Source organism: Antennarius striatus, chromosome 11 (genome assembly GCF_040054535.1).
Source record: "Antennarius striatus isolate MH-2024 chromosome 11, ASM4005453v1, whole genome shotgun sequence".
In the NCBI taxonomy this organism is placed as follows: domain Eukaryota; kingdom Metazoa; phylum Chordata; class Actinopteri; order Lophiiformes; family Antennariidae; genus Antennarius; species Antennarius striatus.
Genome location: NC_090786.1, coordinates 5,229,032 through 5,247,120, shown reverse-complemented (window position 1 = coordinate 5,247,120; position 18,089 = coordinate 5,229,032). Strand labels below are relative to the sequence as shown.

General features: G+C 45.0%; 1 protein-coding gene across 3 annotated transcripts in view; it reads right to left on the bottom strand.

Annotated features, from left to right (window-relative positions):
- Positions 1 to 49: 49 nt before the first annotated feature.
- The window catches only part of peli1b (pellino E3 ubiquitin protein ligase 1b), a 32,082-nt gene continuing 14,042 nt past the window's right edge, over positions 50 to 18,089 (bottom strand). For all 3 annotated transcript variants that reach the window (XM_068326684.1, XM_068326685.1, XM_068326686.1), the window contains exons 2-7: positions 11,486 to 11,765; positions 6,617 to 6,746; positions 5,590 to 5,691; positions 4,937 to 5,134; positions 4,652 to 4,840; positions 50 to 2,700 (exon numbers count right to left, since the gene is read on the bottom strand). In XM_068326684.1, coding sequence (XP_068182785.1) covers positions 2,122 to 2,700; positions 4,652 to 4,840; positions 4,937 to 5,134; positions 5,590 to 5,691; positions 6,617 to 6,746; positions 11,486 to 11,568 — 1,281 coding nt within the window. In that variant the 5' untranslated portion in view covers positions 11,569 to 11,765 and the 3' untranslated portion in view covers positions 50 to 2,121. The remainder of the gene's footprint in view (positions 2,701 to 4,651; positions 4,841 to 4,936; positions 5,135 to 5,589; positions 5,692 to 6,616; positions 6,747 to 11,485; positions 11,766 to 18,089) is intronic.

Here is an 18,089-nt window from a genome sequence, read left to right as displayed (position 1 = left end):
ATGAAGGTTCCAAGGAGGAGGATGAAGAGCAAGAGTCAAGGTTTAAAAATCGCTTTTAAAAAATGTTTATTTGGTTTTGTCAGAATTTGTTGCAGGAGGATTTACTTTAAATCAAAGCTTGACTTTTTGTTGCATCGTGTTCAACAAATCAAACGCGGCACACAGCGAAACGTCACTTTTACACTTTATTGTTTAAAGTTGTTATAAAATAAGTGTTTGCTGGAAACATTCTTTTGCTTTCGCCTCTGGAAGCACAAGAAGACTCCAGAGGATGGATGAAGATGAGGATGGGTGGAGGAAGGAGCGCAAGAAAGCGTGGGTTGAGGTGATGACACAGAGGGAAGCCCTTACTCACATACTTAATACACACACACACACACATACACACAGAGAAAGAGAAAGGTAGAGCCTGAGAAAGAAAAGAAACCAAGGAGAAGGATATAAAATGTGACATAGAATTAAACCGGTTTTCTTTTGAGGTAACCTCAGAAGACCTTGGAAGTGTGTGTGTCTGTGTGTGTGTGCCATTGGTTTTCTCCCTGAGGTGAGGTGTGTGGTGAAATACGACTGCATGGACAGGTGAGAACACACAACCTCTCACGCAGCCACCTAACACTGAGGGGTAGCGCTGACTGGAGAGTTTCTACAGTTCAGTTTGTGAGTCTCGGGGTTCCACAGTGATGCGTTCGAATGCGCAGCAGGATTGTGGGACAACTTACACTATCGCTATTTCTCACAAAATATCAGGACCTCAGGTGAACCTTGCGCTCGTTGTTTAATCTGTTATTTCAGAGGTAGTGAGAAGGATCGCAGCTACTGTAATAAAACATAACAGTCTAACCCGTCGGGTTTATTTACTGTTGATCTGTTCGCTCTGCGGCTACTGAAAAGTTCCTATTTGAGGAATTAGAAGCATTTAAATTATGGAAGAATTCATAAATAATCAACCGAGAGAGGAAATGAAGCTGTTCAGAGTTTCTTTTTGAGGTTTTAACATTATTAATGTTATTAATGTTATAGAAAAATGTGGATACCGGTCGGTCCCGGTAGCTTCAGAGGAGTTTTTATTTAAAAAAAACATCTGATTGGTTTAAACAGTCTGGAGCCCGTGTGACGGATAGAAGAGAAAGAGTTGTCCTCATTGTTTGTCATCAAGACAGAATGAGGTGCACTAATATTTTGCATGCACACAGACACGCACACACACACACACACACGCACGCACGCACACACACACCGGCTGGGTTTAAAGCTTCCGTTAGTCAGGATGTGAGCTGAAGATGAAGGTTTCTAATACTGACAGGAACCGTTTACCTGGTGAAAGAACGAAGGGCATCTAGACTAGTGTGTGTGTCTGCGTGGTGTGTGTGTGTCAGCTACATCTCTGCATGTCATGGCTGAAACTCTTGAAGGTTTCTTTAAAGGGAGGGAGTGGGTTTTTTCCCCACAATGCTTCTGTTCCAAATCTATTGCTTTGCATATGAGAAGGCCGTGGTGAGAGGAAAACCGAGGGGTTAACGCACAAACGGATCAGACGGCGGCGTATAAATAGGACAAACAGATCGGAGGTGAACATGAGGATAAGACAGAATGGAATTAGAAGTTTATATCTGATGGACAATACACGGTGGTTTCAAATTAATACGCTACATATTCTTGTCGTTATCTGACAGATAAAGGATGAAGCGATGTTCCTGGGCCATAAATAAACATCTTTGTTTAAATTAGCTCTAAGAGATGTACACAGATCCGTATCGCAACAAGAAACGTGGATCAGAACCGTTATGTTTGCGTTGCTTAATGTTATTCGTTCTGAAAAAAATACTGCTGTCGACAGTTCATCTGGGGAGAAATAAACAAAAGGTTTACCCAGCAGTGTTCTTTTGTTTTTGTGTCTCTGGTTTCACTTGAAAATATAGAAATCTTTGTTGTCATTCATGAAAAAAGCAATACAAAGGTCACTTAAATACGAGAAAGAGACAAAAAAGTTCTGAAAAAGGTTCGATGCTTTAACCACAGAGGAGAGAAAACAAACCTGGGAAGTTCCCCCCCCGTTTTCAATCCGGGGACAAAAGGATTTCCCGCTTCTTGTCCAGAGGATTCTGGGAAATCGCCCCCCGGCTAATCGAGGGGTCCCTGGAAGATGAGTCTGACGAAGCCCTGCTCACCAGTCAGCTGTTGGGCACAGAAGGGGCAGGCAGCGTGGAAGGTGTGTGTGCCGTGAGGCAGCGGGATCTGACTCCAGAAGGCCGCTGTCTTCTCCGAACAAACGTGGCCGCAGGGGTTGAAGGCGTGAGTGGGCGGGGCGGCGTCCACGTAAAACCCCGCTTCGCTGCCCAGCCACAGCGGCACGTAGGGCCCTTTAGCCCGGCACATGGGACACTCCCTGTGGCGGCCCTCGTGGCCCTCCCGCTCCTCGCGGTGGTTGCCCCAGTCGTGGTAGCCGTGGACGTGGCCACACTGGAGGTAGACCCAGGGCTGCTTCTCGTCCGGCGTGTCCTTACGACGCATCGAGGGGAAGGCCAGCGTGTTGAAGCCCACGGGACACTGGGGGCGCGCTGCGTTGATCTCCTGCCGCAGCGCCTCCAGGTGTTTGAGGGTGGGAGTGCGCGACAGGCCCTCGGCGGTGCGCCACAGCAGCGTCGCGCCACACAGGTCGATGAGGGAGCCGTCGACCAGCTCCTGGTTCTCGGTCTCCACCTGTGACGGAGGTCAGAGGTCGACTGGTCAAAGGAAGATCTAATCTCATCAAACACACATAAAAAGTTTTTTTAAAAATCGGACTCTTCTGTACCGATTCCGACCTGATAGGATAAAGAGTGGACGCTAAATAAATAAATAAAATGTGGCGTTCAGGTGTTTGTGGTGCTCCTCTGAAGACAGGAGGTGGCGCTGTTACACTTGAATGTCTCCTTCAGAAAGACAAGAGTTTCTGGGAGGCAGTGGAGGAGGAGGAGGAGGAGGAAGATGGGAGGAGGCCAGAGTTCAGCGTCTGACTCTCAGGGAAAAAACTGTTTAGCCCCTCCCTGCCAATTCCAAACCATTTTGGTGTTCTTCTTCCTCCTCAAATCATTAACCTACTGCCGCATCAATAACAATCAAGCTCCGTATTAATGATCTGGGTCTGGGTCAATCGGATCTGTGTAAACATCCACCACCACCACCCCACACACACACACCCCACACATTTCTGATTTAATTACACTGAAGTGAGTCATTCATCACGCATTGCTCCACTCATTAATTACACTTCACAAGAGCCCTCACAGCAGCCACTCTGTGTGTGTGTGTGTGTGTGTGTGTGTGTGTGTGTGTGTGTGTGTGTGTGTGTGTATGTGTGCGTGTGTGTGTGTGTGACCGTAAAATATTCTTTCTTAATGCAGCTTCAACCTTACAACCACCTTACAACCCCTTCCGTCACCATGACAACTAAATACTGTCTGCATTTCCTGCTGCAGTTAAAACAGAAATATTATTTGTCCTTAACTTTTTTTCCCTGGTCTATTCCATCAGAAGGTCGTCAGTCTGGTAACCTCCACAGGGGGGCAGCCTTACACCAGCGAATCAGAACTCACCCAAACGTTACATTGGTTTGGTCCAGAGCTCACTATGTACTGTACTGTAATTCTTAAAGGTGTGTTTGACACCCAGGAGGTGGTCTCTGCTCCCGTGTGCTTCACCATGACAACTAACCCCATCACCCCCCCCGCCCCCATCACCACCATGCATAATGAAAATAGGTGCTTTCCCATAGCTGACTAACGGAGCAGTCAATTCGCTGTGAAGTGACGGCTGCTTCCTGGAGCGGTGGATAATTCACACGTGCTTAACCCTCTGGACGGTGAAGTGCAGCCCAGATAAGGAGGCTGTTAATCGGTGCCGCGCTGGGGAGTCTGGGAACAGGTGGGACGCCAGATAATCACACGCGCTAACGGTGGAACCACGGACGGGCCGGCTGCGAGCGTTTGAAGGAAAGATGTGGGAGGAAAGATGCAGAGCGAGAGGAAGGAAGAGAAAAATTAAAGTGAGGCCTACTCAAGCACTCCGCTAACGATCGAAATCCAATCGCACGAATGTGTAAGGAGCGTCATGATTGGCCAAAAGCCTCCGTCGTCACTGGACGAGCCCCGAACTATATTCTGTTGCCATGGGGACGGCATCCGGATAGACTCCTAGTAACGCCGAGGTCTGGATGACCTCCTGCTGCCTGAGCTACAGAGTCGGTGTGTTTGTGTGAGACAGCGAGGGAATGGATTTTAAAGGAAAAGGGAAGCAAATTAAATCTTCCTGTTGTTTGGTTCTGATTTCGCAAGTGATCCAGCAAAAAGTAGACGTTAGCATCACTGTTAGCTACCAGCGAAGAAATTAAAGCTGAATGAGCGAGAGCACTTTGCATGCTAATAAGGTTAAAACGACAGCTGAACGCCCTCTGCTGCCCCATGTGGACAAAATCATTATTGCAGATAGAAGCCCGTAGGTCAAAATCGCGCCTTTTCTTTTTCATACGAAACAAGGTCATTGTCATCATGTCATCCGTCTGTTTGGAAAGTTTAGAGCGCATCAAGTGTGTGATGAAACGGGAATATGTTGCTACGGTAACTGCCGAGACTTCATTTGTGGCAAAAGTCCCCGATCGGCAGTCCATCCTCACCATTTTTCCTCGTTGCTGCGCCGATCGGGTCTCCCGCAGGGTGAAGACATTGCCGCAAACGGAGATCTCCCTCCAGACGCCCGGTTTGGAGTCCTGGGTGAAACCGTTTCGGGGGTGCATCACCAACACGCCGTTGGTGGTCAGCCCGTCCATTTGACCATCAGCCGTCTTCCACTTAGCAGCCTTCTCCTGACACAGAAAAAAGGCAGGAAGGTGCGCTCAAGGTGGAGTCCTCCTAAGCCCGCCGCCACATGCGCCCAGGAAAACCCCTCCCCCCAGGCTCACCCCTAGGAAGATGTTCTTGGAGGAGTCGAAGCCGGCGGCGTAGATGCGTGCGGTGTAAGGCGGCGTGCGCTGGCACTTGATGCGACAGGCGAAGCGGGAGATGGTGCTCTGGACCGACTGGGTGTCCGAGTTACTCTGGCTGCCCACCACTGTGTCCGTCACCACAAAGTCGATGGGGCTCTCTGTGGATCGGCCGATCTGGAGACCAGAAACACAAAGTTATGTGCATTTATTTTTCTTCATCAAGGCCTTCACGCTTTCTTTCTTTTCGTTCTACGCGTAGATAAACTGAGATAAACCCCCCCCCCCCTTTGAGGACATTCTGTCCTGTGATGGTGAGTATCATCATTACTCTGCAGGATGGCCTCCCAGAGAGTTAATGACAGAACGGAGTGGAGAACAGGATGACCTCGGATCTGAACAGACGCTTCTGAAATAACCGTCCTCAACGTTTTGTAGAATAATGTCACGAAGAAGAGAATCAGAAATCAGGAACACGACAGAGTGGAGCGTCCCATCCCCGCTGATACTGGAGCCAGTAAAAGTTTGCTAAATTATTCATCAACAGCAGCTCTTTGTGCTTCATCTGTGGATGTCTTGATGAAGAACTGGCTGTAAAACTTCCCTGCTGGAGGTAAGAGCGTGAGCGTTACCTGGAACATGTCTGTATTGCTTTCGTGGGTGTACTCCACCACCACCGTCTGGACTCGAGACAGAGTGTAAGAGATGCTGTGCTGGTCTTTGTTGCTTATGGCCTGGAGGAACACAGAGTAGAATGAGTGGAGTCAGCGACAACAAAGTGGCATCAATTCTCATACGTCAAGAAATTCTCCAATAAAACCTTCCACCAATGATTGACCGGAGAGTGATTTACAGAAATAAAATCGCTGCTGACATGTGCACACAGCCTCAGAGAGAACAATAGACAAACAAAGAAAGGGTGGAGTGGGTGAAAAGTTCCCTTATGTAATCTCTGGCAGCACAAAATGCCCAACATCTTTCCAGTCAGAGGACAATCAATCACAATCAGACTCTCAGATCTTGACAGACACAAACCTGGTATTTATCCTGCCAAGAGATAAAAAGAAGGTGAGTCCAATTTTTTTGTGCACATGTGCAATCAGAATAAAGGCCATCGCCCCCAAAACTCACATCTGACAACCCTACTGTCCTAGAAGCAATGACGAAAAAGTGGCGGTGTGTGTTTCGCAGGGTTTTTAAAAGAAAATGTTTGATCCCTCTCCGCTGAACCAAATATTTGGTTCTCATGAAGCACCACTGTTAAAAATAAAAAACCTTTGTACCTGCTTGTTTTTCCCTTTTCTGCTAACTCAGGAAAGCTTTGCTGAACTCTGTCCTTTTCCTGTGTGTGTTGGTGTGTGTGTGTGTCGTTCTAATACCACAGAACAAAAAGCAAACAGAACATCACAAAAGGCTCTTGGTGGAGCAGCTCAGGTCAAATCCACTGAACTGGGTGTGTTTTGTTTGATGCTGACAGACAAAATAAAATCCCACAAATACAAGGAGAAAAGTTCTTTTTCCTGCCGATGCATTTGAATTTCTTTAAATATGCACCCGTGTACCGCTGTGTAAAGAAGTCAGGGCTGCTTGTGTATGGAGTTTGTGTGCTGTCTGTGTTGACCACATGATTGCTGTATTGTGTGTTTTTGCGCGTCTCACCTTGGCTGCCTGTGGAGAGCAGGCGACGTGAACTGTGCTGGGTTTCACCCCGTTCGCCTTTGGCCTCTTGAAAAGCGCAAAACGGCTTTTGCGCCGGCCTCGGTCTCCGTTGGGCAGAGAGCCATTGTACCTGCATACGCACCCACACACAAGAAATACACACACACACAAACACAGATGCACACAGATGCAAATGTGAAAAACACACACAAACACACACAAGAAGAAACAAAGGGGCATTATAGTCTGAGCAGCCGTATAATACACTGGAAAAAGGCAGTCATTGTGGAAAATGCTTGAGGCATTTTAGTGGACTTTCTCCATGCCCCTAGAACTACCACACACACACACACACACACACACACACACACACACACACACACACACACACACACACACACACACAAACAACAAAGCCCTCCAAACATATCCCCACAAAGGCAGAGAAAACAAACTGGTTTATCCTGATGTATGGCTGAGGAGAGGAGAATAAACAGAGGCGTCGGCGGCACCAGGACCAGCATCTCTCACCCAACATTCCAGAAGGGAGAAAACATTCTAGATTCTCATATGTCAACAGGAAATATATGTACATTTGTTTCTGGGAAATGACCATAAATGGCCCATCTGAGAAGTGCTGGGATGCCAGGATAACCTGAAAGATAAGGGCTCCGTTCCTCCCAAGGGAAGTAATATTTCTAAGCGCCGACCTGCCCCATTCAGCAAATTAGAGGGGAGTACGACAATAACATGAGACGACTCACAAAAGCTGATATTTGCTATAGCAGCCGGTTATTTTAAGAGCGTAGCTGTCAAGCAGTGAGCAAACACAGGTCAACGTCCTGCAGTTTTAGTCTTTATGCGCTCGTGATTTATAAGTTAAAACGAGTGAGAAGTGATTCCTCTGCAAGCAGAACATGGCTCTCTGAACACTAAGACATGCACAAACACCGCGCACTGCTTTAACATTGTTATGACATTCAGAAGCCGCATAAATCACAGGACTCCTCTGGCTTCCTCGGTATTTTGCAACTGCCATTGCAACAAATGCTACATGACAACTGAGGAAAACAGTGTGCACACACAAGATTAAAGGTTAAAATCATTGTTTAGATGTGAATCGTGCCATTTTTGGCTCATTTAGCACAAATAATTTTCTATTTTTTAAACAAGAAGTCATTAAATGTGCTAAGCATCTGAGTTTTTAGTCTGTCTTATAAATGTGTTGAGATATGAACTAATATTAACTTCTTTGGCAAAGAACAAATCAACAAACAAAATTCCAAAATAAGGTCTTCGAATTTACAGAAGCACAGAAGTCCAATAAACAATAATAACATCTAAATAGAGATCACCAAGAATTTGATGTTTCAATCGGGGACCGCAGAAGCTTGTGTAATGATTGAGAAATAAGAGAACACGCTGTGACCGTAACGGCACAGCCGAGCGAGTCGTGATGAACGGGACCCTCGGCTCAGTGGGATCATGTCTTGGACCAGTCGCGCTATCGAAAAGAAACCACCCGTTGTAAGAAGTCCAGCAAAAAGCCGGCACAGGCAGGTTGTAAGAACGCCCAGCCTGCAGCAAAACGTTTTTTCAGAGACAGCCGATCTGCCGGGATCAAACAACGCTGGGAGGGTTTGTGAGTAACCATGGTGAGGGAACAGATCCACAGCAACGTTTGGGAAGAGTAACCATGGCAAGAGCATAACTATGGTGAAGTTAGGGCCGTATCCACACAGGGAGCGGGGCGGTCTGCAGGCAGATCAAACCCAGGTTCCCACGAGCAGCAACGTGCGATGTGTGTCCAAATATCCTCACAACAATTGCGGGACGGCCAAGTTAGCGTGTACTCATGTTTGTGGGCATAAACAGGTGGTTCATAAGAAGAAGAAAAGGGTGTGCAGGTTTGTGTGTGTTCTCTCAAAAGAGGCGTAAAGTAGAACTCAGTGTGCAGCAACAGGCAATCATTTATACAGTAAACCTATAAAAACATAAAGACAGGCTGTGTGGATAATTACTACCTTTGGCTGAGCCACTGTGTCTCTGTTTACACGCATTAACGTCACAAAGTTATTAGGCTAAAGACTCAGAAACATACGATACCAGAGGACAAAACTAATGTTTGAACACGGCTAACTAAATATATATACGACTGGCAGGGGGAGAACCTTCATTTCAGGACGCTCCCTCCTGAATGTGAATATTATACCGACTTTGAATGAATAACATTTGTGCGGCGCATCGCGGCTTCGCTGCAGTGAAGCGCGGGGCGCTGGGGTTTACTGAGGTTCATGGAATAAGTGAAGATTAAACCCACACATCTGCCTGACCGCACATGTGGATGCAATTATTATGCCAACGCCGATTACACACATATACGTGTAATCTATATAGACAGAGGCAGAGGTGGTTTAGGATGGGATGTGATTCATCCAGTGACATCATAGCTGAGGGGTAAGAAAGCCACATGAAAGTCCAGTATGTCTGTAAACACATCGTCCCCGGAGACGCCACACCATTCCTCCCGGATTAGGCCATTAGCATCGGCGGGCATCGAACATGATGTTGGACCGGGGTCAGCAGAGGAGGTCAGACACAACACAAACCATGTGTTGATGGGCTTCTTCATTAGCGTTTGCTGTTCTTAGCCACACAGGATTCTCAGTTGAATCGTATGAGTCTGCTGGGAGGGGTGGCGTTCACGTCAGCTGACTCACTCATTCAGTAATAACACAATTAGGATAACAGTTGTTTTGTCCTCTGCTGCGCTGAATAACAAAGAAGCCGGTCCTGTTCTCCGGGGGTTAACCTCTTTTGAGACGTCTGAATCGGTTTACGTATCTATGTATCAGCTGAGGTCATTGTTTAGAAATGAAATGATTGCATCAGGTTGTTAGAGGCCCCGCAAAAGCCACCACATTTTTTTCCTTTTTATGTTTAAGCATTTCATTTTTTTTGTAAGGATGTTAGCATATTTTCCAAATGCATTAAAAAATGATTCTGAGACGATTAATCAAGCCGACTATTAACTTTAAGGGCCAACCTCATTCACAACAGGCTCATGAAGCATTAAAGGGAACAAACAGGAACATTTTCACCCTTTTTTATCAGCTTTCAACATCAGTAGCTTTACTAAAGCTGTGATTTACTGGTGAAGAAGCACCCTGTGTTCATCCTATGGATTAACTCCAGTGAACTATAGGTAAGAGGATAGAGGATGACATACATGAAAGGTACTGCAATGCCAAAAAAAGGCAGTTCGAGCAGCCTTACTTGTGGTAGAATTAGTGTGTACTTATGTCATCCGACAAACCGTGCCCCTGTTGACCTTCCCAATTTGCTGGTTTGACCTAGAAACCAAAACTAAGCGTGGAAAAAAAGCAGCAAACGGAAAACTCGGGTTCTCCCTCGTAGAGGCGTGGAGCTACGTTTATCCCGTTAGGGAACATTTCCATCCCCGTTTCCCACCAGCACAACACAGACCAACAAACTTTCAAGTCAGCTGTGAAGCCTAATGAATATGTCTGAGAGAGACATGAGAAATATGTGTGTGTGTACGTGTATGTGTGTTTCTGTGTTTGTGCATGTAAGGACTCTTTCCGACATCTGCATTCCTCTGAGGGCTGGGAAGTGGAGTGGAATGGAGTAGCTCTTTGGGGAATAAACAGGAGACGGTTAGATAAAGGAAGTCCTTCACTGTCAGTTGTTATGAGTGTGTGTGTGTGTGTGTGTGTGTGTGTGTGTGTGTGTGTGTGTGTGTGTGTGTGTGTGTGTGTGTGTGTGTGCGTGCATGCATGCGTGTGTCACATGTCTTGTATGCTGAAGATGCGGGGTGGGGTGGAGGGTTTTTCCTACAGCTGAGCATGTGGACATGACCCACAACGAATCCCCGAGGAGTGGGAGACTGCTGAGGTGTTTCTGAGGAGTATCAGGTGCTCCTCCTTCACCGAAACTGATCTCATCTCAAAAAATATCAAGTAACATTGTTCCAAAATAAAAGACTAATCCCATCTTTGGCTGAACAATCCAGTTTGTGATGTCTGACCCCGTGCAGCCAGACAAAAATATCACCTTTGTGGAATGATGTACCTGTAGGTTAATATCGACGTTCAGCGACTTTAACGGAGCCCTGCGGTGTTTTCCTGTGAACAGTTTATGAATTCATTTAACGTTTCCTAAAAAATGCATCATGTGCATCCTTGAAGGTAAAAATAAAAATTTCACGCCTCATAAATACTCCAAATCATAAATTGCTTACATCCCTGTTTGCTCGCTGGCAATTTCTTCTCCTGCCCTTGAGACATTGCTGCATCTCTTTGAGCTCCTAATCCCTTAAAGCAGAATGTGTTTTTGGGTTTTGAGGTGATTTATCCAAGTAGATTAAGACATCCGTCATTGTCAGATTGTTCAAGGTCCAAATTAAGGTGAGCTTCAGCAGCGGTTTTGAGTTAATACGCCGTAAGAACTCACTTAATTCAGTTTTTATGTAAAGGAGGCTTCTGGATGGATCGCTGTGTATTTATTCAACCTAGAAGTGGAGTAACTGGGTCATAGCAATAGCTGTTATGGATGACCACAATGTACCCGTGATGTAATGTCTGCTCCACGCTCAATCATGCAGATAAATTGGAGAACTGTTATGGACTGATTCAAGACGTCCTGTTGGTAAACTTCCATCAGATTTGGACGTGGAGCAGAAGAAGTACCAGCATGTGGAAAGGTGAACATCTCACACCTTGTGTTCAGATGTTCATGTCTTCAATTTGAAAGAGTTAACATCTTGGATTTTATAATAACAATAATCAGGATACTCTCTCAGAGGCGTATTGTGGATGTAATGTCAAGCACCTGCAACGGGTTCCTTACCCCAACACAATGAGCTCTCCGTACTTCACTGGCACTTTGGTGGAGGCGGTGGTGGAGATATTTTCCTGCTCTGGGGAGAACATTGGGCTCGGTTGATTTGAGGCTCAGGCGAGAAGGAGGGGAGGTGAGATAGGAAGGGGGAACGGAAGAGGGGAGGGAGGAGGTGCTGATCAAACGGAGCACTGAGGGGGAAAGGTGGTGAAGCAAAGGGTCAGCTGAGCCTCAGCTCCGCCTTCGCATGCTTCATGTCTCCGTCGTTTGTCGTGACGCTTGTCCTGCCCTGCGGGTCAACAAGGAGAGCGCAAAGAAGGTTCAGTCAAGCAAAAATCAGATCAAACTTTACATCTCATAATTACAAAGGTCGATTACAAAATATTTTCAGTGATGCAAAGGAGCATCGTCTACGATGGTGGATTAAATACGCCTGAGAACATAGTCCTCGTAGATTACTCTGTGGCGTGGGTGTTGTATCTATTATATGCCTCACAACTGTTGTCTACATGAGGAGCAACATCACACAATTGTTACCAAAGAAATTCAGAAAGACATCCATGAGATGTTGATCAGAAATGTCAGTGACTGTATGTGACTTAATCTTCTCGCTGGGTGAGGTGGACGTCTGCAAATGCTGATTTCAGAGAAGAACAAACACACACGACTTTTTACTACAGATGAAATTAAAGTGAGGGGAGGCGATCAAAACCATGTGTGAGAAAAGAGGGCACGAGAAAAAAGCAGGAGGACGAGATAAGGAGATTTTTGGTCCGTTTCACAAAGCAGGTTTAGTGGAAACCCTGGGTATGTTAACCTTGAAATGAGGGAAAACCAGGGTTCAACTCAGAGTCAGAGCAGTCACCCTGACCTGTTTCACAAAGCGATGTAACTGAACCCCTGCTTTCGTTACCATAGTAACAGACTCTCTGTCACTAACCTGGTCAGGAAAACGTTTTATTCCAGAAACCAAGGATTTCCTCTGACTCCCTCTTTCACAGCCGCTCACAATTCATTTCCCGGTTCTGTCGAACGGACGGTTTTGCATTAGTTTGGTTTTTAAATAAAATCCGTATTATAGATGCAAACATGGTATGTCCGTTTGACAAGGATCCCATTGCTGAAGAACTAGCATTAATTCACAGGGAATTTAATGTTATTGCACCAGGTTATCTTTATGATTGGTACCGGTTCATGCCCCAATCCATCACACACATCCACAACCTAATTCATCCTCACATCTGCAGCAGAACATATCCGTCATGCTCTCACATCTTATCAGGTATTGTGTGTAGTGCTGTGTTTAATTTTTTCTTTGCAAACGGTGGTTTTCTATAAAATGTTGGAGATGCTCATTGCGCCTTGCTTTGAAATGGTTTTTACCCGTCTTTCAATTTCCCTGGAAATAAATCTGTCAGAATCATCAAGGAGGAGTTTAACAGGATTGCAGGTGAATGACATAGAAATCTGGAAAATTAATTTGAAATTATATTCTCTTAATGACATTGTGCTGCAACCTCAGAATTTGGTTAGTAACTTTAATTTCTTATAGGATTTCTCATTGTTAATGGCATAGATGGTACCTACATTCCCATCAACGCTTCCTCACATAATGAGACTGATGATCTGAATAAGAAGTTCATTCACAGCATAAAAGTGCAAGTACATGGAGATTGACTACTGTTTCAACATGTTAAAGACTGCATCATAGATAAACTAACATCTGTCCAGATCACATGTGATGCTGCAGACTACATTTCTGATGTGGAGGCAAAGTGTTCTGGGTCATTTTCTGTATTACCTGAGCAGCAGACTGTAATGTGGTAGGCAGCGTAAAGGTTGGCAATAACTCACTTGTCTCCATTCTTTGATCCACTTTAATATACACTAAACATCACAGTAGACTTTGTTGGCTTTCTGTCAAAGGTTACCCACGGCAACCGAGGCTGCTGCCCCCTGACACTGACTCAGGCCCCACATAGAACTGCAACTGGGCTCACTGCAGGACAAGAGCCCAGGTGGAGATGACCACAGGCCTGCTGTAAGCCCGTTTCCTGAGCCTACATCACCTCAGGATTATTCCTGAGAGTGCCTGTAATGTGTGTTGTTCTTCATACTATTACCTTTATTAGAGGACAACACATGTGTCGTGACTAAAACAGACAGAAAACTAACACCAAGGCAGTCACAGACTGCAACATCCTGCAACACCCCTGAGTTCAAAATTTTACCCTGACCTACTTGCACAGGTCAAAGATCAAAGCTGGTGCTCTGACTTACTTTCATAGATCAGAGTACTAGCTTTGAATTTACCCTGGGTTGATAAAACTAACCCAGAGAAGCCTTTGTGAAACTGGAAACCCTGGGTTTACAGGCTCAGGGTAAGTCAACCCAGAGCCACAGGTTTTACTGTTTTACTTGAGGGTTTGTTAACCCTGATTCATGAAACGAACCCTACGTGAGGAGTAACATCACAAAACAGTTACCTAAAAAAAATTAAGAAAGACATCCATTACTAATTCTCCAAATATTTCCTCAGAACATTAAAATTAAAAGACGATCAGAAATGTCGGTGACTGTATATGACTTAATCTTCTTGCTGGGTGAGGTGGATGTCTGCAAATGCTGATTTCAGAGAAGAACAAACACACACTCGGCTTTTTAATACACAGGAAATTAAAGCGAGGGGCAGCGAACAAAAGCGTGTGTGAGAATAGAGGGCATGAGAAAAAAGTAGGAGGACGAGCTTAAGGAGATCTTGTGTACTCTTGACATTATAAAATTACATTCAACTTATGACCTTTCTTTGCTGAGCGTTCTCTCCCTCCTATATAAACATGCACACCCATTTTTCGAAAGAAGAGCTGAATATAAACTTTGGCATCGGCGCTTCGCTTCCAGGCAGTCCAGAATATTTCTCCTACAATTCCCAGAGTGCTTTTCTGCTAAGAGAATGCAAAACCGCACATGAATAAAGCATAGGAAGTAAAGTGTTTTGATGAGTGCTGAAGAGCAGGAAGGCTCATTGGTCCCATCAGACAGAGCGGGAGAAGTTCATACGAAGGCCTTCCAACTAAATATTTCAGACATCATGTGGGAGTAAAGGTGTTGCTCTACATGGATAATGGGATTTTCTGAGTATGGAAAAGTATGCCCTATAATTCAAGACATGCTGACTGATCTCAGTCAGGAACATATGGAAAGAGACAAATGTTCTTTGTTGTGTTGTGTTTTTGTGTTCATCGATGCCAGATCTCCCACTGGAACACTACCTAACCTCTATTGTGAAGCATTTTGTCCATTCAGCGGTTTTAAAACCTCACCAGATGTAGTCTGAGTTGTCAATCAGCAACTCCACCCAATGGACACCAAAGATTTAGCGTGAACATCCCAGTCGAACGCTTACGTAATCTGAGGGGTCACTCTTTCATGGGCAAAGCAAAGCAAAACAAAATTTTTCTTTTATGTATTAACTCTTCGCCTATAGTAAAGTACATATAGTCAAATCTCGGTTTTCGAACGCTTCTTTTCTCGACCAAATCGGTTTTCAACCAGAAAATCCAAAAATTTTACGTCTCTGAACTCGACCAAAATTCGGCTCTTGACCAAACCGAAAGCAGCCGGGGGGGCCTGAAGGCGACTCACTCGGGAGCCGAGCGAACTCAAATGCCCAGGATGCTTCCTCCGTAGCGTATTCGTGTTCAAAGTTCGATAGGATATCGATATCGATAAATCGATATCGATAAAATAAAACACAGTGTCTATTTCTACCCTTTTTTATTTATGGTAAACAGTATACAGTGAAGTTTATGGTGTAAATTGAAAGAAGCCGAGCGTACCTGAGCGCGACTCACTTGGGAGCCGAGCGAACTGCCCAGGATGCTTCCTCCGTAGCGCATTCGTGTTCAAAGTTCGATAGGATATCTTTTATTAAAATAAAACACAGTGTCTATTTCTACCCCTTTTTATTTATGGTAAACAGTATACAGTGCAGTTTATTGTGTAAAATAGTTTAAAAAAAAAAAACTTGGAAAAAGTTGTTTTTTAGACTTGGAACGGATTAAAATTATTTACATTAATTATAATGGGAAAAATAGTTTCGGATTTGGAACAACTCGCTTTTCGAACAGCCTTCTGGAACAGATTATGTTGACTGTACTGACTTCATACAATCACTTGAATCGTTGGGATAATGGGTAGAATACCCGATTGCTAAAACAATAGAGGGCGGTGGCCTTGAAGCTAAGCTAACAAGCCGTTACCTTATAACAGTGAGCCAGAGACTTGATGCAATTTTTAAAAAAAAACTTTTTCAACTGTAATCGTTGCTGTCTACAAAGTTTTCCCATAATTATAGACGTGTCTGAGCTAGCTTCTTTTTTCAGACGTGACGTTTATCCCATGAAAGTCCAAGGTTTATGGGAAACAGACCTTATTAAAGGCTGGCAATAGACAGAAAAATTTAAGTAACAACCATATTAGATTGTTGTTTTTTAAAGCTACTTCCATTACGTTAACATAGCATAATGCTCAGAAAGATTAAGTTCCAAGGCTGGCTTTCCTATTATTTACATGATTAGAAAAGGCAGAGGGGATTTTAGATGAGGTCTTTGTGGCGCTCTGGTTTCACGAGGGGCACTCACCATTGCTTTAGAACAATAAATATAACACAACATCTCCTCTGAAACTAAGGGTCTGAGGTCTCAAGAGATACAGAAAACAATCCTGTCAGATTTTGACTACTGTCTTTCACACTTCCAGCTCAGAGGAGTCCTCTTTAAAACACCCTGTCAGTGAAAATACACAAAGGTCCCACTCAGAAACAGGAAGTTGCAGGGCGCTTACCTCAGTTTAACTCATAGGTTGGCCAGTTTTCAACGTCTGCAGTTGTTGACCTTCATCTTCTACAGCAAGAAACTACCTTATGAGACCAAAATGTACAAAAGCACAGAATTCAACCGTTCATTTAGGTTTGCCTAGCTTCTTCTGAAGTACCCAACCATATAAAAGAACACCCACGCACTGTTCTAACAATCATACAAGCCGTTTCACAGCATCACACTTCAAAGAAGCAAGAAGTGGTGTTAACACTGTACTAACAACGAAGCTAAATTCAGTATATCGCGCCACGCCATCACTACAGCTGTGACCTACAAACAGCTTCATCTCGCACTCAGTGGGGGGGAGGAAAGAAGGTGGAGGTGGCACAGACAAAATTAACATCAGGGTTCAATTTGTTTGAGTTGAAAGGTTGTGAATCTCTGCAGGTTGTTCTGAAAGCAGAGGAGTTAGTAACTTTGGCTCATAGAAACGATTTCTATTCTGCACCGAAGAAAAAATGGCAAAATGGAAATTCTTTGACGAGTGAGCGAGAAGACGGGGCAGGTGAAACAGGGCATGGTTCAATCTCAAAAGTGGATCCGAGCCTGAGCTGCTAGCTTCTTTATTCCCGCACGCGTGAATTCTCCTGGAAGGGGGCCAGCATTTAAAGCAAGTGTTTAACTGTGACCGTATGAGCTCCTGATTGAGCTCTGACAAAACTAAAGCTATCCTGCTTCACCCTTCCATGACCCAAAATATGACCTGGAAAAGGCTGCATGAGACTGACCTGTGTGCTGCTAACCTGAGGAGGTCTTTGCACCTCGTCTCTGGGATGGAGGGAATGGAGGGTGGATCTAAATCCCTTAATGCACTCCAGTTTCGCTTGTATTTTGAATTACCCATCACTCAAAAATGGCTGGAGACCCTATAACCTTACATCTCTTCAACATGTGCTGCATGCATGGGTGTGTCTCATTGAGTTCTCTACCTCTGCAGCGCTGCGTGACACACAGCTCACTGTGGCTGTATGCCAACTGCTGCTAAGCTACTGGGATACACAACCTTACAACAATTCAACCCAGAGCTCAGTGAGGCCGACTCTGCCGATCAGGTCGGAGACGGTAACAGCATGTTGCTGACTCCGGGGACAGCAAATCTCACACTTTACAAAAGCCCTCCTAAAACCTGAGCGTGAGGAGGGAGAGGACGACACCTGCTATTCCAACCAGCTGCCAACACAGCACAACACACATGAATAAACGCACAAACAGAAGCAAACGCACACATGTGCATGTTAACGGGGAAAGGAAGGGTAACAGCTGCACTCCACTTTTTGCATCCCTTGCTAAGCCGCGGTGCTTTGTGTCACTCTGTCCTAGTTAGCGCACATGTGTGCCAAAAGGCTAACACCTAGTCATGCACCAGGATACGGAACAGACATCCACCAACGATGTCACACCCAGGATTCCAGTCCTGTGCATCGCAGGCAGAAAGCCTGTAATGTTTGAAAAGGCAGACACGTGGTGATGTGGAAAGTTCAAACAGTGACACACTTTCAAGATCAAAAAGTGAAGCTCTATGGAAACAAAAAACTTGTTTCTTGGCTGGTAGGTCAGGAACCAAAAATGGGTCAGAAAAACACTCCAACAGGGTTGATAGAAGAGCTCAAACGGAATGCCGCTAAGCCGTCATGACAGCAGAGATAAAGCGCAGCTTCTTCATAATCAGCAGAGAACCATAGACATTAAAATCCAACCGTTCCCATGCTTTACACCTGCATAGCCAAGACACC